Source organism: Ovis canadensis, chromosome 24, assembly GCF_042477335.2.
Source record: "Ovis canadensis isolate MfBH-ARS-UI-01 breed Bighorn chromosome 24, ARS-UI_OviCan_v2, whole genome shotgun sequence".
NCBI classification, from domain to species: domain Eukaryota; kingdom Metazoa; phylum Chordata; class Mammalia; order Artiodactyla; family Bovidae; genus Ovis; species Ovis canadensis.
In genome coordinates this window covers 25,294,664-25,318,589 of record NC_091268.1, presented here as the reverse complement: position 1 = coordinate 25,318,589, position 23,926 = coordinate 25,294,664, and the positions used below count along the sequence as shown (strand labels likewise).

Genomic DNA, 23,926 nt, shown 5'->3' with positions numbered 1-23,926 from the left:
CCTTGCAGTCCAAGGGACCCTCAAGAATCTTCTCCAACACCACAGTTCAAAAGCATCAATTCTTCAGCACTCAGCCTTCTTCACAGTCCAACTCTCACATCCATACATGACCACAGGAAAAAAATGACAGAATGATCTCTGTTCGTCTCCAAGGCAAACCATTCAATATCACGGTAATCCAAGTCTATGCTCCAACCAGTAATGCTGAAGAAATTGAAGTTGAACGGTTTTATGAAGACCTACAAGACCTTTTAGAACTAACACCCAAAAAAGATGTCCTTTTCATTATAGGGGACTGGAATGCAAAAGTAGGAAGTCAAAAAACACCTGGAGTAACAGGCAAATTTGGCCTTGGAATGTGGAATGAAGCAGGGCAAACACTAATAGAGTTTTGCCAAGAAAATGCACCAGTCATAGCAAACACCCTCTTCCAACAACACAAGAGAAGACTCTGCACATGGACATCACCAGATGGTCAACACTGAAATTAGATTGATTATATTCTTTGCAACCAAAGATGGAGAAGCTCTATACAGTCAGCAAAAACAAGACCGGGAGCTGACTGTGTCTCAGATCATGAACTCCTTATTGCCAAATTCAGACTTAAATCGAAGAAAGTAGGGAAAACTGCTAGACCATTCAGGTATGACCTAAATCAAATCCCTTATGATGATACAGTGGAAGTAAGTAATAGATTTAAGGGTCTAGATCTGATAGATAGAGTGCCTGATGAACTATGGAATGAGGTTCGTGACATTGTACAGGAGACAGGGATCAAGACCATCCCCATGGAAAAGAAATGCAAAAAAGCAAAATGGCTGTCTGGGGAGGCCTTACAAATAGCTGTGAAAAGAAGAGAGGCAAAAAGCAAAGGAGAAAAGGAAAGATATAAGCATCTGAATGCAGAGTTCCAAAGAACAGCAAGAAGAGATAAAAGCCTTCTTCAGCGATCAATGCAAAGAAATAGAGGAAAACAACAGAATGGGAAAGACTAGAGATCTCTTCAAGAAAATTAGAGATACCAAGGGAACATTTCATGCAAAGATGGGCTCGATAAAGGACAGAAATGGTCTGGACCTAACAGAAGCAGAAGATATTAAGAAGAGGTGGCAAGAATACATGGAAGAACTGTACAAAAAAGATCTTCACGACCCAGATAATCATGATGATGTGATCACTAATCTAGAGCCAGACATCTTGGAATGTGAAGTCAAGTGGGCCTTAGAAAGCATCACTACGAACAAAGTTAGTGGAGGTGATGGAATTCCAGTGGAGCTGTTTCAAATCCTGAAAGATGATGCTGTGAAAGTGCTGCTCAATATGCCAGCAAATCTGGAAAACTCAGCAGTGGCCACAGGACTGGAAAAGGTTAGTTTTCATTCCAATCCCAAAGAAAGGCAATGGCAAAGAATGCTCAAACTACCACACAATTGCACTCATCTCACATGCTAGTAAAGTAATGCTCAAAATTCTCCAAGCCAGACTTCAGCAATACGTGAACCGTGAACTCCCTGATGTTCAAGCTGGTTTTAGAAAAGGCAGAGGAACCAGAGAGCAAATTGCCAACATCCGCTGGATCATGGAAAAAGCAAGAGAGTTCCAGAAAAACATCTATTTCTGCTTTATTGACTATGCCAAAGCCTTTGACTGTGTGGATCACAATCCACTGTGGAAAATTCTGAAAGAGATGGGAATACCAGACCACCTAACCTGCCTCTTGAGAAATCTGTATGCAGGTCAGGAAGCAACAGTTAGAACTGGACATGGAACAACAGACTGGTTCCAAATAGGAAAAGGAGTCCATCAAGGCTGTATATTGTCACCCTGCTTATTTAACTTCTATGCAGAGTACATCATGAGAAACGCTGGACTGGAAGAAATACAAGCTGAAATAAAGATTGCCGGGAGAAATATCAATAACCTCAGATATGCAGATGACACCACCCTTATGGCAGAAAGTGAAGAGGAACTCAAAAGCCTCTTGATGAAAGTGAAAGAGGAGAGTGAAAAAGTTGGGTTAAAGCTCAACATTCAGAAAACGAAGATCATGGCATCTGGTCCCATCACTTCATGGGAAATAGATGGGGAAACTGTAGAAACAGTGTCAGGCTTTATTTTTTGGGGCTCCAAAATCTCTGCAGATGGTGACTGCAGCCATGAAATTAAGAGACACTTACTCCTTGGAAGAAAGTTATGACCAACCTAGACAGTATATTCAAAAGCAGAGACATTACTTTGCCGACTAAGGTCCGTCTAGTCAAGGCTATGGTTTTTCCTGTGTCTGACTTATTTCCCTTAGTAATCATACTAAATGAAGATTATTAATCTCTAGGTCCATCCATGTTTCTGCAAATGACAATATTTTATTTTTATGGCTGAATAATATTCTATTGTGTGTGTGTATGTGTGTGTGTGTGTATCACGTCTTCTTTATCCATTCATCTGTTAATGGATCCTTAGGTCTTGGCTATTATAAATAGTGCTGCTATGAACATTAGGGTACATTTATCTCTTTAAATTAGAGTTTTCATCTTTTCCAGATATATGCTCAAGAGTAGAATTGCTGGATCATATAGTAGTTCTTTTTTTTTTTTAAGGACCTGCATACTGTTCTCTATTAGTGACTGTACCAGTTTGCATTCTTACTAACAGTGTTGGAGGGTTCCCTTTTCTTCTGTGGTCAGTTTTTAATTAATTTGTGTATAGGTTTGGGTAAGGTTCATGGTAGCTTTTTTACATGTGGACTTCCAATCAATTCAGCACATTTTTTTAAAAGACTGTCCTTTTTCCACTTTGCACTTTTGTCAAAAATCAACTGAGCATTTGTGGTGAGTTTATTCTTGAATTCTATACTATTCCATTGACATTATTTCATTTTTCTTCACAGTTATCAATTGAAGTTTTACTCTTGATTATCCATGTTTTCCAGATAAGGACACAGGTTAACATCCTAGAGGACATGGAGACACAGGGCCCTACAATGTAAAGAATCTGTAAAAAAGATGATTGCAAGATTCTGTGAGAAAGTTCTGTCTGTATGGAAAGTACTCTGTAACAGAGTTTAGCATGCGCTCGGTGTCTGGAAGCATAGAATGAGGGTGTTTAACCAGGCCTATGGCTGCAGAAGGGTCAAGGAAGGCTTCCTGGAGGTAGTGACCCCGAGTCAAACCTTGAATGACAGGAGGGAACTTGGGCCCTTGGACAACATTAAGGCCCTAGTGAAGACTGGTGAGGGTCAGGAAACCTAAATGGTTTTGATGAGAGCAAGAATATCCCTAATGCATGACTTATATATGGCCTGGGTCAAGGGCATGAAATCTCTTTCTCTTGGTGGGTGGAAGAGACCTCTGAGCAATCTTTTCCTCCCTAAAATTCCAAAATTTCCAGGTCTCAGTTTTGTTGCATGTAAAATGGGGTCATTCCATCATGGTGATATGTGATTCTCTTGAGCAGGATTCAGCAGCGCTGGTGTTAACAGACATGCCTTATCAGGCTTACTGCTTTTTTGCCAAAACTGTTTTATTTGTGAATTAGGTTGTTTGGTCCTCAGAGCATCCTGGGGGCAGGGGAAGCTGATTTCATTTGGTCTTGTCCTCAGATATGCTCTCTCTGACATGAGTTAACGTTACATCTTGGATCTAGGAACTTCCTGCCCCTGGGTTCTATTCCTTCCTTCCCAAAGCAGCCCAGTGCCCTGGGCTGACCCCCTTCTTTTTTCAGACTATTTCCCATCCTTTGCAGGTACTGTCAAGGTCACTGCCGACTCAGCCGTGCTGGGATTCCTCTTGCGGGACAAGCATGAGAGGGCAGGGAACAGCACCAGCATGCACAGTGTGACCTGCATCCTTGCCCAGAACAGCAGCCAGGCCTTGCCAGGAGAGCTCCGGCTAAGCGGGCGGTTGCAGGCCCAGACAGGGAGCCTCGGGGGCCAGGCCAGTCTCCGTGCTGACACGGCCAGCCTGGCCCTGGGTGGGGCCTGCACCTGGGGCCCTGGGCACGGCCAGCTCTCTGGTAGCCTGAGTCACAACATCAGCGCTTTGAGTGAGGCAGGTAGGAGAGGCTAAGAGAGCCCAGTGGCTTCCTTCCCTGAAGACTCCCAAGGCCTGCAACCAAGGGAGTTAGAGCCCCTAGTCCCTAAATCCACCTCCCAGCTCTATTTCCTTCCCCCACCACCTTCTCCCAGTGCCTCCATCTTCCCTGGACTCTTATTCAGCCAGAACACCAGTTGCAACCCAGTAGAGATACACCCAGGCTCCCCAGGTGGCTTAGTGGTAACGAATCTGTCTGCCAAGCAGGAGACATAAGTTCGATCCCTGGGTCAGGAAGATCCCCTGGAGAAGGAAATGGCAACCCACTCCAGTATTTTTGCCTGGGAAATCCCATGGACAGAGGAGCCTGGCGGGCTACAGACCATGGGGTCTCAAAGAGTTGGACACGACTTAGCAACTAAGCTACCACCACCACCACCACAGACACACCTCCAAACTGGAGGGCAGATAGCCCCTGCCACCCGCCCCTCCTCCCAGGACTCCCCACCCCGAGTCCAGCTTCTGGGCTTGGAAACCTGGTTTAGCAGGACTTCCAGAATGTTCTTGGCACCACAGTTAGGAAACAGTTCAGACACCCCCAGCTCTAGCTTCTTGGGGACAATTCCATGGGCCTGGGGGTGCCTGAAGGTACAGCAAGGTGAGAGCACAGGATCAGACCCTTGCTTCCTAAGAGCCCATCCCTACCGTCAGGGAGCGAGGAATCCAAAGGGGACATGGGGCCTATTACTTGCCAGGTGTGGCCAGTGTGGCCTTAGGAAGGAGCTGGGAGGCGAGCTCGCCTCAGGGCTCAGGGGACCCTCAAGAGAGAAGGCGGGCTGCCAGGGACCCCATTCTGGCTCCCGTGGGGCATGCCATCCCTGTGGTTCCTCTCGCCCCCAGGGCTCTCCTCCGAGGCAGGGATACTCCTGTCACACACCCACGTGGCTTCCAACTTCTCAGTGAGCATGATGCTGCGAAGTTCCGGGGGTCAGCTGGATGCGGCCCTTGGCCTGGAGGGCGTGGCCACCAGCGCACCAGGCAGCCAGCTCCGCAGCAGCCTCAGCCACACGGTGCCCGGCCTCAGGCGCTGGGGCCTCCCCTTCTCCTTGGATGGCCGTGGACACTTGCAGGTGGGTGAGAGGGCTGGGCCCGGGGCCTCGTGGGGGCAGTGGGTCCAAGGGACACCCACAGCTGTGCTTCTGCCCAGAGCTCGGGACCCAGTCTGGAGGCGGAGCTGGTGGTGAGCGTGGATGGCGAGGAACTTGGTGGAGGCCTGGAGAGGAGGGGAGCAGGTGACCGCCGGGAGCTGACCCTGGGGCTGTACCCCAGCCACATGAGGCTCCAGGTAAGTGACCCTTAGGTTCTCATGTGGGTCGGGCCCAAGCCAGGCTCACTGCCTCTGCAAGGTCTCTAGTAACCTACCCAGTTTCCACCAGCTTGCCCCGCCCACCGCCCCGCCCCGCCCCACCCCGCCCCGCCCCACCTTCGCTCCCAGGCTCTCACCAAATTTCCCATCCTCCCTTCTTCTCATCCATCCTTTCTCTTTTCCTCCCGCCCTCCCCTCCCATTCATCCACATTCCCGTCCTTTCTTCCCCCCCACCCTGTCTTCTCTTCTTCTGCCCACTTATCTTCTCGTCCTGTTAATGCTCCCACCCCTGCTCCTGTAAGTGGCAGTGGAGGAGACACTCTGGGTTTATCTGGTCTGCTGAGACTCACACCCATCAGTTCATGTTCTGAGTACCTTCCCTGGGGAAACCTGGAACACTGGCCAGCTGTCTTTTACATTGGTCTCAAGAACGAAAAACAGGAAACCACCTCTGTGCCCTTCACGGGTGTGGCTAAACCATCCAGAGTGTGAGGGAGGCAGGGTGAGTGAGCCAGGTGTGCGACCTGAAGCCAAGCTGCTTCATCGCTTACCGATTGCGTGACTTCAGGCCAGTTGCTTACTCTCTCTGTGCCTCAGTGTTCTCATCTGCAAAATGGGACTGTTAATAATGCCTGCCTCCCACAGTTACCTCGAGGATCCGATGAGGAACCAGTGAGAGCCTGGCACACAGGCCTTGTGAGGACGTGAGCTCTGGTTACTTCCGATTGTGACGATGCTGTGGGTTAGCACTTCAGTTTGCACAAACCTCTCTTTGAGGTTTATCTTCCCAGGGAGGCCTTCACTAGGAGAGATGGGGTCAATTGGATCTTAACACTCTGTCCAGGGTCAAGGTTGGGGAAAACACCTCATGCCTACACATGCCCCCGGCCCACCCTGCTGGCCATCCTAGGTCAACTGCAGAGGAGACATCGTGCCTGCCCAGCTGTCAGGCTTTGCTGGGGGGTACTTCACCAGGTGGCTTCTTGAGGTGCCAGGGTCTCTGTCATCATCAGGGCAGGAGTGATAGATGGTAGTCTGCCTCCAGGGAAGGCTGGGGAGGGGCAGGCACAGTCTGAGCACCAAGGCCTTCCTGCTGGATGGCTTAGGGAAGGCTAGTGGCCACTGCCAGGCTAACCTGCACAGTCCCCTCCTGCAAGCCCTTTGCATCCCCAGGGACATGCATCTGGGCGCCCAGCCCAGCCTGACAGTGGATAGGTGGTTCCTTCTGTAAACACAGTGACAAGGACCCAGGATCCAAGTGTCTCAAGCCTGGCTTTGCCCTGGGGGCAGAAATGGAGGGGGGTGTTGTCTGGTCTGGTGACAGGCACATCTGGGCCTTTCGGGGGAGACGGAGCATGGGCCTTACAGGCACACGTGCTGCCCAGGCTGGGCCTCAGCCCGGCCCAGGAAGCTCTGAGCTCTCCCGCGCCAGGGCCCAGGTGAACAGTAGGTTATCTCCTTCAAAGGCAGAGCCTGGTGGGGAGGCCCACCTGCAGGGCTTGGACTCCCTCATCTCCAGTGGCACCTGGTGTCTCCTGGACCAAGAGCTGTGGGTGAAGTGGACCCGGTCGGGGCTGCCCTGTAGGCAGCTGAGCGGACAGCTGGTTTAGGCCTGGCTCAGCAGAGCTTTCAGCCCAGCTGGCTGTGGGGGCACCAGCCAGTGAGCATCGCCCTGGGAATGGCCCCTGGGGAGGCTCACACTCCCCTGGCCTGGCTGCCTGCTGGTTCCCCTGGAGGAGCCGGCCCAAGGAACCGGCCTGCTCGGGGATCAGGGAGACATGAATCTGGAGGTGCTGAATGGGTGCTGCTGGGTGTCCCACCTGGGGCACTGCCTGAGGGCCCTGGGAGCCAGTGCTGTGGGCTTGCCACCTGGCTGTCCAGGTAGAGGGAACCTCCTTGGGGAGGACGATTTCTGCCAGTGTCCCCTCTGTGAGCACAAAGCGGGCGATGCTTTCATGCCTCCAGCTTGGGTAGTGGTACTGACTTCACCCAACACAGGACCAGAAAAATCAAACTACCGCAGCTTCCTGCCCAGACCTGCCACTCACCTGCTGTGTGACTTTTAGCCAGGCCTTAACCTCTCTGAGCCTTAACCATTGTCATCTGTATACTTCAGGTGGCAGTATGCAGTACATCCCTACCTTACGCTGTCGAGCAGGAAGTGGACCAGTGCCCATTAAGTGCCATCTCAGTTGGGTACCCTCTCTTTTGCCCTGGTTTCAGCTACCAGGGAATCATAATCTCTTTTTACAGATGTGGAAACTGAGGCTTAGGAAGGTGAAGTCACCTTCCTAGGGTTGCACAGTGCCCTAGATTGCAGGAGGGTTAATCTAGGGAATTGAGGATCAGGATTGAAGGGGTCTTAAGGGGCAGATGGGCTGCCTCCCCCTAGAGGAAACTTAAGACTAGGGGGCATGTGAAATGAATAGCTACACATGTGAGAAAGATTCAGAGCTGGTGGCAGGAGGGCAGGGTGATTGCTGCAAGGACTCACTGCACAGGAGGGTTAGGACAGGAGCTGTGAATGGATGGAACTTCCCTCTGAGAGTCATGGCCTGGAATTCCAGGAAAGGGCTAGAAAGGGAGCATTCCGCAGTCCTGGAGCAGGCCAGAGACATCCAAGCAGGAGAAGCATGCCCTGGGCCCCATGGGAGGCCACCCCGAGCTTCGTGGCTCCTCTTGTGGTCTCCATTTGGCTGCGGTGGAGCTGATGCATGCGTTCACCCCATCACCAGCAGCGCTGTCCCCACCCCAGGCAGACAGATGAGTGCTGGGTGACAGGAAGGGGCTGAGGGCAGCTCCCGGTTCTGTCCTGGGGGTGCAGACTCCCCCTAGAACCCCAGGTCCTGAGACTATACCACTTAGAGGCACACGTGACTTCCATTTGGGGCATTAAGAGGGACATGTCCAGACCAGAGAGGTTGAGAGGCCTGCGCTCTATTGTGGAAAAGAGAGGAGAAAATGGAGACCTCGGGGAGGGGGCATTTTTTATTCCTGTTGGTCTCTCAGTCGTGTCGGACTCTTTGAGACTCCGTAGACTGCAGCCTGCCAGTCTCCTCTGTCCATGGGATTCTGCAGGCAAGAATACTGGAGTGGGTTGCCATGCCCTTTTCCAGGAGATCTTCCTAAGCCAGGGATCGAACCCAGGCCTCCTGCCTTGCAAGCAGATTCTTTACTATCTGAGCCAGCAGGGAAGCCCCAGGTGAGGAGGGCATGAGGAGCCCCAAATTGCTCTCAATGGTTAGATTTCTTGACCCCCCTGGGAGGCTGTTTTCAGCTCTTCAAAGAGAAGAAAGGTGGTGGATGCCTCTGAAAGATGAGGGCTTTCTTGACTACCTGTGGACAAATGGATAGTGGACACACTTCATGGGATTCTGTAGGGACCCCCTCACCTGGCCTTTCTTGGCAGCAGAATCCAGCTGTGCTGATGCTGAATGGCTCCTTCCTGGTGCACACCTTTGGGGCCAGCCTGGTGGCTCAGGTATCATCTGGGGACACCTTCGCCCGAGCCCACATCCACTCAGCCTGCGGCCACCATGCTCACCTGGACACTGGCCTCCAGCACGCGTGGCCTCCACTTCAGGCACTGGGAGTTCCCCCCAACAACCACATCCAAGTGTCCATGTGGGAAGATGAACCCCCTCGGGCCCAGCTGGAGGTGGCCCTGGGCCTGTGCACCCTGACCGCCCGTGGGGACTTCAGATCAGAGGCCAGCGTCACACACAACTGGACCCTGGCCCTGGTGAATCACTGCCCTCTGCTGGAGGTAAGCCCCCTGCCCCACATGTCCTTGTGGGTTCCCACCTCCCTTTATAAATTATTAACCGCCTACTGTATGCCCAGCTCTGCACTCAGCATGAGAAACTTTGGGCTATTTTTTTCTTTTGCTGTTGTCACTTAAACTGGGGGACTCATTGACTGTAAAGCTTTGAGCCAAAAACAGGACCAGAATTCAATTTTTCTCCTCTTTTGCAAAGGGCCCTCCTGAGACACTGGTTCACATCTTTTCCGTGGTTCAAGTTGATTCTGTTCTTATGTCTCACTTCCTGCATCCCTGGGGTCAAGGATCCAGGAGTAAGAAATGAGACTAGTACAGAGTAATAACATGAATGCTGAGTACTTTCTGAGGCCCCTTGAATCCTCACCGCCTGGGGGAAAGGGCTGCTTGTACCCCCTTGTCCCCCATGATACACTGGGGCCCAGAGAGCTGGGGGGACCTTTTCATTCCCATCTTGGGTTTGTGCCCCCATGTTGGGTTGTCTTAGGCCCTGGTGGAGCAAGTTGCTTAAGGTCTCGCCCTCCAGCAAGTGAACATTGATGTTCGTGGTCTCATTTCAGTAGCCAGTGCTTTCTGGATGCCTGGCTCTGGATTCACAAGGATTAACTTATTTCCATCTCCCAGCAACTTATGATCAACTCCCATTTTAGAGATGGGTAAACTGAGTCCGTGGGTTTGGAGAGACTGAGTTAGTGGTAGAACAGGAATTTGAAACCAAATCTCTCAATGGGGTGCTCTTGGTATCGCTCACCTTGCAGAAGAAGGTGCTGATAAAGTTTAGGCCGTGGGGCCACTGCTGCCCTCTTCCCACCCAGACGCGTCTCCAGCTCCCTCCCCTTGACTTCTGGTGTGTGTGTGTGCTGAGTCACTTCAGTCGTGTCCGACTCTTTGCGACCCCATGGGCAGTAGCCCACGAGGCTCCTCTGTCCATGGGGTTCTCCAGGCAAGGATACTGCGGTGGGTTTCCATGCCCTCCTCCAGGGTGTCTTCCTGACCTAGGGATCGAACCCACACCTCTATGTCTCCTGCATTGGCAGGCGGGTTCTTTACCACTGGCGCCACCTGGCCTCTGGCACTCACCTGAAATCCAACCACTTTCTCCATATTCCAGGCGACAGGAATCCCGCGGGCCCTGCGCTCTGAGGGCAGCCTAAGCTGGGGCCCCTGCGAGTTCGACCTGACCACGGACTTCCATAGTGACCGTGGAGATGCCCGCCTGCAGTTGGCCCATACCTGCGGGCCCCACACCTTGGTTCTGGGGCACCTGACCCACTCCCTGCCCCTCCTGGGCCGACTGGGCCTGCCACCCCAGAGTGCCATCAGCCTGACCGTCCAGCCTGGCCCTGCCCCCCACAGCTCCCTGTCCCTCCAGATGGGGCCGTGCCGGCTGCAGGGTGCCCTGGGGCAGCACACGGAGAACCAGAGCACATGGATACTGGCCACCGAGCCAGGTTGCCCGCTGCTGGAGGTGTGTATAGTGGGCCAGCAAGGGCCTTGGAGAGGAGCTTCCCGTCAGTGTAAGGCCTGAGCCTGGCTGACACCCTCTCCAGGGACTTCCCAAGACCAGCTACTATTTCTCCAAAGCCCTGCTGGACACTTGACCCCTCTTATCTCTCATCCCGTGTTCCCATTTGGCAGATGAGGAGATCGAGGCTGGGTGAGATTAGAGGCACACAGTGCCATGGAACTTAAGGACCACAGGCTCAGAATTTATGACAGTCTGTCTTTTTAGTAAAATTTTAAGAGCAGGAAGGGAATGAGAGGAACTGTTCTCATGACAGTTGGAAACAGTTGCATCTTGGTTTCATAATCTGTTAAAAACCACAGGCTGGGTTTTATCTGAGCCAAGAGATAGTCTGAGCATTGTCCTGTGATGTTTGGGGGAAGGGGACCCTGTGACTCAGGAAAGGGGGAAGCTGGAGTCTAGGTCAGCAGACAGGGCTGGTGCCCTCGTCTGAGTGGCACAGGCCCCTGCCCTGTGTCTCCTGATGGAGCTTCCTGGGCACAGGGACAGGGTCTGGTCCACTCAGCATCCCTGAGTGTAGGGCTGGGCGCGGGCAGATGTTCTGTCAGTGTTAATCAGGTCAACACAGGATTGGTCCACAAGAGAGCAGAGCATCATGGGGTGAAGCAGGCCCACCCACTAGGACTTTCTATGATGATGGAAATGTTCTTTACTATCCAGGACAGTAGCCACTAGAGACAGGGAGCTACTGAGGGCTTAAGATGATTTTACTCATGCTACAGAGAAACTGAATTCTTACTTGAACTTCATTTTAATTTAGATGGAACCAGCCCCATGTGGTTAGTGACCCTAATCCTAACCCTAACCCTTCACAGACTGAAGACAGATCAGGTTCAAACCTTAGCTTCTCTACTTATTAGCTATGTGATTCTGGGCAATGATTTTGCCTTTGAGCCTCAGTGTTCCCATCTGTAAAATGGGGACTAGTAACTATTAATCTCAGAGTTGTTGGAATAGGGTGAAAAGAGAACATCTTGATGAAGCACTCAGCATGAGACTGTATACTGAGTGTTCTCTGATGGACAACTGTTGTGTGTTGTGGTTGAAGCTGCAGTTTTGTTGTTACTGTAATGGCAGAGGAGTGGGGGTGAGGAAGAGGGTTGAAGATGGAGAATCAGGCCACTCGGTGTGGGACCACCCTCTGACCTCTCTCTCTGGGGTCCGGCAGGGCCTGGGCCTCCCAGCAGGGACGCAGCTCAGTGACTCCCTGCAGGCCTTGGGTGGGGAAGCAGAAGCCTCAGGGGTCCTTGCGGCGGCCAGCCAGACTGCTTCCTTGACCTTGGCGGTGACCCTGCACCCATCCGAGGCCACACTCCGAGCGAAACTGAGGCCCACGCTGCCTGCACCGCACGCGCTTCCCCCGGAGACCTCGCTGACCGTCCAGTGTGGGTGGGAGGCCGGGTACCAGCTGCGCCTGGAGCTGCACACGGGGGCCTGTGAACTTCAGGGCAGTGGTGAGCTGCAGCTGGACCGCCGGCTGCAGTGGCGGGTGGTGGCCGAGAGCTCCTGCGAGGGCCTGCAGGTACGTGTGCCAGGGGTGGGTGGGAGGGACGAGCGCCAGGGTCTCCAGGTGGGAACCCTCCTTTTTAACCACTGCCAAAGTGAGAGAGATGGGGTGAACCCTGGAGGACTGGAGAACCTCCTCTAAGCCCTAGACACACAGCTGTAAACACGGCAGATGAGTGCCTCCCGGGGCAGACAGGCAACCCCCAGGATAAATCAGCGAACTGTGAAGTGTTATTACACAGGGGTGAGGGCTAAGGAGAGAGAGAAAGTGGGAAAGGGGGTCATGAAAAACAGGGCAGATACTGCAATTTTGTATGTCGGTCAAGGTTGGTCCCCCAAACAGGGTGACATTTAAGCACAGACCTGAAGGAGAGGAGAGAGTAGGATTGTGGGTACCTGGGGAGAAGGTTTTCTCTTTTTTAAAAGAATATTTATTTCTGTTTATTTATTTGGTTGCACCGGGTCTTAGTTGAGGCATGAGGGATCATTTGTTGTGGCATGCGAACTCTTAGTTGCGGGATTGGGGATCTAGTGCTCTGACCAGGGATCGTACCTAGGACCCTTGCATTGAGGATGTGAAGTCTTAGTAACTGGACTACCAGAGAAGTCCCAAGGGGAAAGGATTTTCTGGGCATGGCCAGTGTAAAGGCCCTGAGGCAGAGCTGGAGAGGGAAGGGCATTCTCTGGGGCTGGGATCAGCAGACCGTCTCTCTGAAAGTCCAGATAGCAAATACCTTAGACCTTGCAGGCCATTCAGCCGCTGTTGTAACTACTCCGTGCTGCTGCTGTAGTGCAATGCGCCATAGGCAGTATGCGGAGTAGTACGGCAGTGATCAGTACAGATCACAAGCATGACTGTGTTCCAATAAAGCTTTATTTACAGCAGGCAGCGGGCTGGATGCAGCTGGTGGGCTGGCGTTTGCTGACTTCTGTTTTATAAAAAGCCCATGGGGTGGGAGCACCCTCGGATTCAGGATCCACCACGCAGGTGGAGAGAGAGGATTGGATAGAAGTCAGATGTGGGTGTGAGAAATAGGGGAGCCAGATGGCGGCTGTGTGAGAAGAGGACGGGGGCTGCTGCTGTTCCTGGTGATAGGAAGGACGTGGGTGGAGAAGGAGAGCTGGGAAGCGGGTGTCGCTGACTCACAGGCCCTTTTGGGATGTGTTAAATCTGGATCCAACCAGTGCATTCTGAAGGAGATCAGCCCTGGGAATTCTTTGGAAGGAATGATGCTAAAGCTGAAACTCCAGTACTTTGGCCACCTCATGCGAAGAGTTGACTCATTGGAAAAGATTCTGATGCTGGGAGGGATTGGGGTCAGGAGGAGAAGGGGACGACCGAGGATGAGATGGCTGGATGGCATCACTGACTCGATGAATGCGAGTCTGAGTGAACTCCGGGAGTTGGTGATGGACAGGGAGGCCTGGCGTGCTGCGATTCATGGGGTCGCAAAGAGTCGGACATGACTGAGCGACTGAACTGAACTGAACTAAATCTGACAGGGCTCTTAAACGCCCAAGTGGAGACGGTGGGGGCAGTCAGGTCAGCTGTGGTCTGAACTGGAGGTGTCCTCTTGGTGGTCACATTTAAAGCCACAGACTGAGGACTTCCCTGGTGGTCCAGTGGTTAAGACTTCGCCTTCCAATACAGGGGGCGGGCGCAGGTTCAATCCCTGGTCGGGGGTGAAGATCCCACATGCCTCAGGGCCCCAAAACCAAAACATAAAACAGAAGCAATATTGTAACAGATTCAATTAAGATCTTTAAAATGGTCCACATCAAAGAGAAAAAAACTCAAAAAAGTCACAGACTGGCTGGGATGGCTGTGGGGTAGGTGGAGACTAGGCACTCAGGTTGCAAAGCTGGGGAAGATGAGAAGGAAACCACCAAGGGTACCAAAAACAAGCCAGGAGGAGGAGGAACCCCAAGGGAGAAGGGGTCTCGAGGCTGGGGAGGAAAGGGTTAATAGGGTCAAACGCTGCGTCAGGCGGGTGGAGCCGGGCAGCTGTCCTGGGCACTGGAAGGCCACCTGTGAGGCCAGGAAGCCCAGACTGTGAATTAAGGTTCTGCCCCTTGTCCCTGGTGGCCTTGAGCACATCCCTGTTCTTCCTGGGGCTTCAGAGCCATCATCGTAGATGGGGTGCAGTGACCTCCTCCTGTGCTCCGGGATGCGCTGGTGGGCGGAGCTTAGGGAGATGCCCATGTGGGAGGCCTTGCAGCCTGCTTCCTGAGCAGGCTCCCATCGCCTCTCAGGAGCAGGGGTCTGGGTTCTGTGAGCCTGGGGAGTTGGAGAGGTTGGGGGAGGAGAGGAGGGGAAATACATGTTTCAGACCTGCCAGTGTTCCAAGGCTCTTGACCAGTTGGTTTCACGGGATGCGTGAAAAGCACGGGATGCTTGGGCATAAAGAGGCGATCTTTGTGGTTTGGGGAATTGGAAAGGGGGCCGGAGAAAGCTTGTTTGACAGTGCAGGGCTACTGAAGTGGGGCCCTCTGGCACTCCTAAAATCTGACCCAAGTCACAAACCCTCTCCTGTAGAGACTCATGTGGGCACATCCTCATCCCATTTTGTTTTCAGTTCAAGGGAGATCATGGGACCCCTGATGCCCACTTGAGACCCACCCTAGTTAAGACGACCTACTACCATCTCTTTCAACCCTTCCAGGCCCTGGGGGTCCCAGGCCGAGTCAACAGCTCCGGCTATGTTGCAGTGAACTCCACAGCCATGGACGCTCAGGCGCTGGTCACCGTGGATGCCAGCACGCTACGGGGGCTGCTTGTCCTCAGCACCACCGAGGTGAGGGTGCAGACCAGGCCTGGGATGCCAGGGCCATGTGCTCCTGATGAGAGAAGCGTTTGGATACCAGCTGAACTCCAGAGAGGACCCTGGCAGATGAGAGCTTCACGGTCCATGAGTAGAGGAATGAGACTTCTGAGGAGAAGTCCCTCAGCTGCCCCTTCCCCTTCCTAACTCCCCAGGAGCCATCGCTTATCTGACTCTTTTAATGTCATGTTCACGAAAGCACACAGCCTGCTCGCTTTTGCACCTGCCTCCTTTAATTCAGCATGATGCTTGTGGGATTCACGTGGTCTGTATCCTTTTTCACTGCTGTATAGTATTCCATGGTATGCTGGTATCACAATTCATCTGTTCATCTTATCCATTAGCATTTGGGCAGTGTCTAGTTTTTTATTGTATACTTAATTAATTAAATTAAGTACATTTTTTATTTTAAAAATATCGTCATTGTGATATAATACACATGACAAAATTTACCATCTTAACCACTTTCAAGTGCACAGTTCAGTGGCATTAAATACATTCACATGATTGTACAGCCATCACCACCATCGGTCTCCAGAACTCTCTTCATCTTGCAAACCTGAAACTACCCACGATACAACAACTTGTCATTTCCCGCCCTCCCCCCCCCCCAAGCTCTATTGAATTTCCTTCCTTTTTAAGGCTGAATAATATTGCATTGTATGAATGGTCCATATTTTGTTGATCCATTTATCCATCAGTGGACACTGGGTTGCTTCTACCCTTTGGCTGTTGTGAAGAGTGCTGCTATGAACATGGGTGTGCAAATATTTCTTGGTGATCTCTCATGTGAGTCTTGGTTTTTCTCGCTCTGTTATAGACCCAGCAGGAGGTGAACTTGCTGCTCACACACAACCTGCCTCAGCCCAACCCCTTGGCCCTCCCAGCCCAGATCCTGCTGTACCTGACCAACAAGAGGCTCGGGCCCAGCTACAGACACACCCTGCAGGTCGGAGTGGATGGCAAAGAGGTGGGGGCTCTGCCGGGGTGAGGGGGCGGCCTGGTGGGGCTGGGAGCTGGCCCGACAGCCCTGGTCCCACGTCTTCCACCATGACATGTGTCCGAGGAGCTGACCTTCACTCGGTGGCCAGAGCACGTCTCCCTGGACTGCAGACTCCAGCACAGCCTGCCCGCACTGCGGACGCTGTGGGTAGAGGACAGGGTGGCCCTTCAGGTCAGCCTTGGCAAGCGGCAGTGATAATGGAAATCATTCATTCATTCATTCATTCAACAAACCTTTTTGGAAGTACCTCTGAGACAAGGGGATGATAGAACAAGCTTCAGACCTCCCTCTGAGCCTCAGTCTTTACATCTGGAAATTGGGGCTGCTGATACTCATTTTGCCCTGGTGACTCAGCTGGTAAAGAATCCTCCTGCAATGCGGGAGACCTGGGTTCGATCCCTGGGTTGGGACGATTCCCTGGAGACGGGAACCCCCACCCACACCAGTATTCTTGCCTGGAGAATCCCATGGACAGAGGAGCCTGGGGGGCTACAGTCCATGGGGTCACAAAGAGTAGGACACGACTGAGTGACTTTCCCTTCACGTTTCACTTTCAGTATTCATTTCCTTCACCCAGCCGTGCCCCCAGGACTGTTACACGTTCTCTTCCTCTAGAGCCTTCTGCCCCACTCCCAGCAGACCAGAGCTCGTCCTCAGCCCTCTTTTTCCACGTTGTCCACACACACTCCCTTCACGGTCTTATCCGTTCTCTCATATCAATGGGCGTATCTGCACTGCCGTGTCCCCCATCTTTTCCTCCCCTGAATCCCAGATCAATAGGCCCACCTGCCCACTGTATCTCCACTCAGGTGCCTGGCAGGCACCTCCGACTTCAGCTGTTCCAAAACCAGACAGGCCAGCCCCCCAGATCGCCCCCTCCCTGTCTCTCTCCATCTTGGCAAGCAATGCCTAGTCCATCCTTCCCACTGTGTAGTCAAACCCTTGAAATCAACCTTGATTGGCCAAGCCCTCATTGAGGAACCCCCTAAAGCGTCACCTCATTAGAACCAAAGACTCTCCTATCACCCAGGAAATTCCAAGGGACCTGTGAGGTCCGTGTCACATTCTCCTGTCCCTCCCATCACTCAGTCTACAGAGCTGTGAGTTCTGTGCCAGGAACTGGGCTCAAAGACCAACTGTTAGCAGGAACTGGGACCAGAGGCCTCCGCAGCTGCAGCTTTACTGTGCCACGCCCTTCCTCGCCTCTCCCCAGCTTTCTTTTCCATCGACTTCCCATCATCCGTCATGTGATGCCTTTGGTGTAGTCCCGGTCTGACACCCACTGCTGGCGTTTAAGTTCCACATTGTAATGTAAAAGTTCAGGCATTTCTGTCTGTCTCACATGTGGTAGCCTCCGAAGGTGTAACAGGACCCAGCGAGTGCTAGGTGTTCAGTCGACATGGTAGAGCGATGGAGTGACACCCCCCGCTTTACAGAGCGGGCGACTTAGGAGTCTGCTCGCCACCTGCTGCCACGCGCTGTGTGTTCCGATCGTAATGGCTAATGTGCTATTGTGGTTTCAGTGATTAACTCACAGGCACGCTGGAGGGAAGCTTGCAAACTCAAAGCCTTTGGGGCCCCGTGGAGAACTCCAGTGTGAGCTGTGAGGGGACCTAGAGAGCTCACACCCTGTCTAAAGTCTTCCAAGGGGTATATTTTTAACTTGTTAAAAAAAAAGATTTTTTAAAAAAAAATGTATTAACTTTTGTTGGGGTGAAATACATCTTTACCATTTTAACTGTTTTATTTTGTTTCAAGATATTTTTCTGTGGACCATTTTCTAAAGTCTCTATTGGATTTCTTACAATATTGCTTCTGTTTTATGTTTTGGGTTTTTTGCCCATGGGGAGCTTAGTTCCCTGGCCAGGGATTGAATCCTCACCCTTTGCATTGGAAGGCAAATTCTTAACGACTGGACTTTGAAGGAAGTCCCCTGAGCTATTTTAAACTATACAATTCAGGTATTTAGTACACTGATAAATTTGTGTAGCTACTCTCTAATTTAGAGCATTTTCACCCCCCGAGATGGGAGCCCTATTACCCACGAGCATTCACTCCTCAGCAGGCACCTCCCCGCCCTCTAGTGCCAAACAGCAGGTGTGTCGTTTGCCAAGTGTAACCCAGCTGTTCCTCCATCCTGCTCACTCAGGGCCCCGGTTCTTCCCACCCTAGTGGTGTGGACGGTATAAGACCCCAGGGTTTGGGCGAGCGGGTCCTAGTTGCGCCAGGCTGGCTTTCTCTGCTCAGGGTGGTCCGGCGTCTCCTGGGTGTTGTTCCAGGTCTCCACGGACGTTGACAGCAGCGGCGCTGGCTTTGAGAATTCAGGACGCGTCTCATCAGGGTCCACGTCTCTGAATTACTCCGTGAGCTGCCGTCACCGCGATGGGCGCCTGGAGTTCTCTGGTTGGAGCGAGCACAACAGCTGGGCCCTGCGGCAGGCGGGGTTCCCGGAAGAGGCCCGCCTGGGCGCTGAGCTGCAGATGCAGAGTAAGGCGGCCAGACCCTGCCCGGGATCGGGAGTCAGCCCCCCTACACCGACACCTGCCCACCAGCCTCAGGCCCGGCGTGACCCTGAGTTCCAGCACTAACCAGGATGCCCTTGGCCTTGGAACCTGACTCTTAAAGGAGTGGGTATTCACTTCCCAGGGTGGCCAAGGCAACGTACCATAAAACGGGTGGCTTAAAACAACAGAAATTTATTCTCCCAACTTCTAAAGGCTGGAAGTCAGAAACCAGGTGAGGTCAGGGCCATGCTCCCTCCAGAGTCATTAGGATTCAACCCTTACTTGCCTCTGCCCGCTCCTGGTAGCCCCAGGCATTCTTGCACTTATGGCTGTGTAACCCTGGTCTCTGCCCCCGAGTCTCTGCCTTTCTTTCTGTAAGGATGCTAGCCATTGGGTTATGGCCCAGCCCAACCCAGCACCTCACCTTGGCTTGCTTTGTGATTTACTCATTAAGTTGTGTCCAACTCTTGCGACCCCACAGACTGTATCCCACCAGGCTCCTCTGTCCATGGGATTCTCCAGGCAAGATGACTAGAATGGGTTGCCACTTTCTTCTCCAGGGGATCTTCCCGACTCAGGGACTGAACCCGGGTCTCCTGCATTGCAGGTGGATTCTTTACCAGCTGAGCCACCAATCCTATTTCCAAATAAGGGCACATCCACAGGCCCTGGGAGTTAGAACTTCAAATGTAATTTTTAAGGGGAAATAGTTTAACCCATATTGGAGGAGGAAGGGAAGGTAACAGTAATAGTGTTTCTGTTATTGTTTGGTTTTTTTAATGAGGGATTTTATTTTTATTTATTTGGCCACGCTGGGTCTTATCTGTGGCACGTGGGATCTTTTGTTGCAGCATGCAAGTTCTTAGTTGCGGCAGGTGGGATCTAGTTCCCTGACCAGGGATCAAACCCAGGATCCCTGCCCTGGGACTGTGGAGTCTTAGCCCCTGGGCCACCAGGGAAGTCCCAAGAGCCGGCGTTGATTGAGTGATTACCGCATATGTAGTCACTGAGGCAAGCTCTCAGTACATAGCTCAGTGAGTCTGCTAGACAACCCCGTTCACACCAAGGGAAGCTTGAAGCCCCCAGTGGGGCTTCTCAGACCCTCTGACTTCTCTCCTGACCCCTGCTCATTCCGCTCCTTGATATTCTTCCAACACATGAGGCTTACTCCTGCCTCAGGACCTTTGCACAGGCTGTTCCGTCTGCCTGGAACACTCTTCCCCACATGACTCCTTGTGGGAGAAACAAGGAGACAGCCCCTCACCACCTGCGTCTCAAATGCCATCTCCTCGTGGAGGCCTTGCCTCTCCCCCTAGTTATTTGCATCCCCACCTCCCTCCAGCTCTCCCCACCTCTCTCCCTCTCGTTGTAGCAAGCTGTGTAACCCATTTCTTAAATATCCTTATTTCTCACTTCCCACCTTCCATCCACCCCACACTCCACTCTTTGTTTGCAGAGTGGCAGATAGTAAGTGCTCAGTTAATCAGCTGTTGAGTGAACAGATAGGAGGGGGTGGTGAGTAACACCATCCCTGTTCTGCAGGGGAGGAACAGAAGCTCAGAGAGGTTGAGTCACTTGTCCCATGCCATACAGCTGGCTCATGATGAATCCAGGCAGCATGACTCCAGAGCCACCCTCTGATCCACCCCCGCCCCCGCGTAGATGGCAGAGATCAGGATCCCTGCACGGCCCCGAGTCTCCTGGATGGTCCTCTTCTGGCCTTGAACTCTTCCAGCCTTGGTTCTCAGCCTCCTGCAGGGTGAGCAGGCGCCTGGATCAGACAGGGGACTGTCTCACAGACTGCTCTGAGGAAGGGTTTGTCAGGGATGTTGTGGGTCAGTGATGGGACAAGTGTCCCAGGAATGATTCCCCACAGCCCCAGTTCCCGGCCAGGAGGCCTTGGATGCTAGCCTTCAGCCACAGTGGCTTCTCACCCCACAACTGCTCTCTCTCAGGGGGCATGTTCTGCCTGGTGTCAATATTCTTGGTGTCCCCACAATCAGGAACCTCCCCAGGCACAAGGGGACTGAGTCCCCTTGGACGTGTGTTCACTCCCCACTCACGCCCCACATATAGTAGGTGCACATGGGTGAACACTGCACAATGAAGGAAGGAGGCAGACCCTTCATGAGACCTACTATGTGCCCAGCGCACAGATGTGTTATCTTAGTTAATCTTGGCGATGTCTCTTGAGGTGGATAGCCTATGCCCACTCTGTAGGTGAGGAAATTGAGGCTCAGAGTTGCCAGCTTGTCCTTGTCTGCCAAGGAGGGCCTCCCAGGTGATGGGGCTGAGCGAGATCCCAGAATCTCCTTTCGTGGAGGAGTTTCTTCTGTCTGCTGAGCTGAGCTGTGGCCTAGCTCGGAGGCAGGGGACTGGAAGAAATGCCCGCACATGCTAGAGGAGGGTGCAGACCCTTCTACCTTGGCCAGGCAAGCTGCAGGTCAATATTATTTGATATTGATTTGATATGATATTAACCCTGGAGAAAAGCACCATTGGTTTGTTCACTCCCTCATTAGGTTCTGGGCACCTGTGATGTGTCTGGGGCAGTACTAAATGCTGGAGTCACAGCAGGGAAGGAAATAGACTGAAGGTCCTGCCCTCGTGGAGCTGACCTTCTGGCAAGGGAGGAAGCAGGATGGGCTGGGAGGTACTTTAGAGGGGCAATCAGAGGAGGCTGCTCGGAGGAGGTGTCATAGCAGCAGTGACTCCAATGCGAGAAGGAGCTGGCCAGGCCAAGACTGGGGGAAGCCTCATGACAAATGCTTTCACAGGGACTCAGAGGTGAAAGGCTCGCCCAGGTCAGTCTCACTGGTATCCACAGGGTTTGACCCTAAAGTGGAATGGGAAATGGACCCCAGTTCCCAGCAGCCTTTGCCATTCTCTGTCTCTAGAGACCCAGACACAGGCCCGTGTGGTCCTCCAAGGCGGAGACGATGGGATCAGCATGGACACGGCAGCCCTGGTGGCCCGGCCAGTGAATGGCCCCCTGGAGCTGGTGGTGAATGTCAGCCACACGGCACCTCTTCTCCGGAGGCTGGGCCTGCCCTTTGCCAGCCAGGTGAGGTGTGGGTGGCCAGCCCAGGCAGGGGCAGACTCCTCTGCTAATTCTGTCAACTCCCATCCTGTTCCCAGGGGCAGAGGACCACTGTGTGCAGTTGATGCAAATGGTCTTGCCTTGTGTCTGTCCAGCACTTTACAGTTTGCAAAGACTTTATTGATAATGACAATAACTGTCACCAGTGGCCTCTGTGCTCCCTGCCGTGGGGCTGGTGTGGATGGGCCCCTGCACCTGTGTTCCAGCTCCTGGTCCTGTGTCCTTTCCACCCTTCCAGCTTGCATGTGTACAGCACCTACTGCATGCTTGGCACTGTTCTGAGGGTCTCATAGGGCTCATCTCCTAACACCGCAGTAAGAGGCAGAGCAGCACAGTTGTTATACATGCCATCACTGGGGGCCAGTCCCAGCTCTGTCATTTGCTGGCTGGCTGTCCTTGGGCAGATTCCTTAGCCCCTCTGTGCCCTCAGTCTCCTCATCTGTGAAATGGGGATAATACCGGTACTGTTAATGTGAGGGTTGTGAGGATGGAGTGAGTCAGTACCAGTGATGCCCCTGGGATGATGTGTGGCTGGAGCTGATGCTTCAGAAGCCTTTGCTGCTCTGATGGTGCTGGTGATGCTGGCCACTGTAGTCATCAGCATCCTCAGGTCACAGGTCCATCTCTCAGTGACCTGCCCAAGGTCATGTGGCAAGTAGGCATCAAAACAGGGGCTCAGACTTGGTACTGGGTCCTTCCCTGAGATGCGCCCCCACACCCTCTAAGACAGGAACTGTGCTGAGTCCCCATGCAGTGGGCCACTGGCAGTTGGTGTGAACTCGACTTGCTTAGTGAAGTCGACTCGACTCGAACCCTCCCTCTTCCTCACAAGCCACAGAGCACGTACATCCAAGACTCTTTTCCAGCCTTCTGCTTTGGGCTATCCAGCAATCCCCCTGCCCCTCACTCCCCTCTGCCATGGGAGGAGGGGCAGTTCCCAGAGTCCAGGGGCCCAGGATGTCACTCTTCCCACAGAGGGTCTGAGTCACAGTGACCCACCACTGAGCAGCACTTCTTCTGAATCCCCTTTCCCTGCCCTCAGCCCAGGTGGTGGGGAGGTCTGTAGGATGCCAGCTCTTTGCCGATATCTGGGGTACAGGTGGACACTGGGGACCCATGGCTGGCAACCTGAGCTGCAGCGAGAGAGCTGGCTCAGGCCTGCCTGGGGGTCCTCACCATCCAAGGGTGGGCAGATGGGGCCGAGTCTGATTGGCATCTGCCCTGCCAGGCTGGTGGGCGGACAGGGATGTGAGGGTCCTCAGGCCCCTTTCTCCCAGCCTGTCCCTGCCGACCCTCACCCCGTCCTGTTCCCTTTTCAGCTCATGTTCCGGGAGCTCTGGGAAAAGGAAGAGATGCATTCTTCCCTGCAGCTGACGTGCAATTCTCAAACCAGCCTGGTCCTCAACATCCAAGGCCACAACCAGGCACTCAGGTGAGGGCTTTGCCACACTCTACGGGCCCCGAGGGGAGAGGAATGGGTGAGGGAGAGGCCTCAGCTGAGCACCTGACCCACAGCGCTGCTTCAAACCCTCCCCACAGCCCCACTGCACAGAGGTGGCAAGGGAGGCTCAGAAAGGCCAAGTGACTTGCCCGAGGTCACACAGCTAATAAAACATCTCTGACCTCTGGGGCTCGGGACACGAAGGAGAAGTTCTTATTCTCACAAGTTAATGCATCCCAGGCCTTGAATAGTAATACTAGTATGGCTCTTCACTCTGGGAACCTTCTGGGGTCAGAGGTCTTAACACTCAGATGAAGTCAGGTGAGTCACCAGGCTCCAGGTGATGGAGGGTGATGAAGAAGCCACTGTTAACAATATAGACCAGCGGTTCTCACCCGGGGGTGTTGGGCAGTGTCTGGGGAAAGGTCCGGTTGTTACAGCCAGGAAGGGGGGTCTACCAGCTCCTCGCGGGCGGGGGCCACAGCTACTGCCAGACCTCCTGTAATGCACGGGCCAGCCCACAATGATGACTGGTGTGGCCCGCGGTGTCAGCTGTGCTGAGGTTGGCACACGTGGTGTAGGAGCACCCCCGGACAGGGCAGGCGGCAGTGGGGAGCCGTGAGTGCCTGGCCTGAGGAGGCGAGGGAGGGGTGCTGTGAGCCCAGGGCTGCAGGAGGGGGCCGGGTTTGAAGCTTGCTGTCCAAAGTGAGGGGGCCTATGGGTGGGCCCACAGAAGATGTGCTGCTGAGTACCACCCAGCCCCTGTGCTGGAGGCGAAATGGAGGCACTTGCCCACTGTGCCAGCACCAGGCGGAGGCCAAGCTGGAATGCAAACGCACATAGCTGCAGCCC

The 23,926-nt window shown here is 53.2% G+C and overlaps 1 protein-coding gene across 1 annotated transcript in view; it reads left to right on the top strand.

The window, feature by feature from the left end:
- The window catches only part of LOC138429745 (uncharacterized), a 170,747-nt gene that overhangs the window by 102,935 nt on the left and 43,886 nt on the right, over positions 1 to 23,926 (top strand). Inside the window, exons 39-47 of the mRNA XM_069571470.1 lie at positions 3,742 to 4,050; positions 4,929 to 5,158; positions 5,236 to 5,373; positions 8,805 to 9,161; positions 10,285 to 10,641; positions 11,867 to 12,220; positions 18,309 to 18,516; positions 21,431 to 21,597; positions 22,953 to 23,065. Coding sequence (XP_069427571.1) covers positions 3,742 to 4,050; positions 4,929 to 5,158; positions 5,236 to 5,373; positions 8,805 to 9,161; positions 10,285 to 10,641; positions 11,867 to 12,220; positions 18,309 to 18,516; positions 21,431 to 21,597; positions 22,953 to 23,065 — 2,233 coding nt within the window. The remainder of the gene's footprint in view (positions 1 to 3,741; positions 4,051 to 4,928; positions 5,159 to 5,235; positions 5,374 to 8,804; positions 9,162 to 10,284; positions 10,642 to 11,866; positions 12,221 to 18,308; positions 18,517 to 21,430; positions 21,598 to 22,952; positions 23,066 to 23,926) is intronic.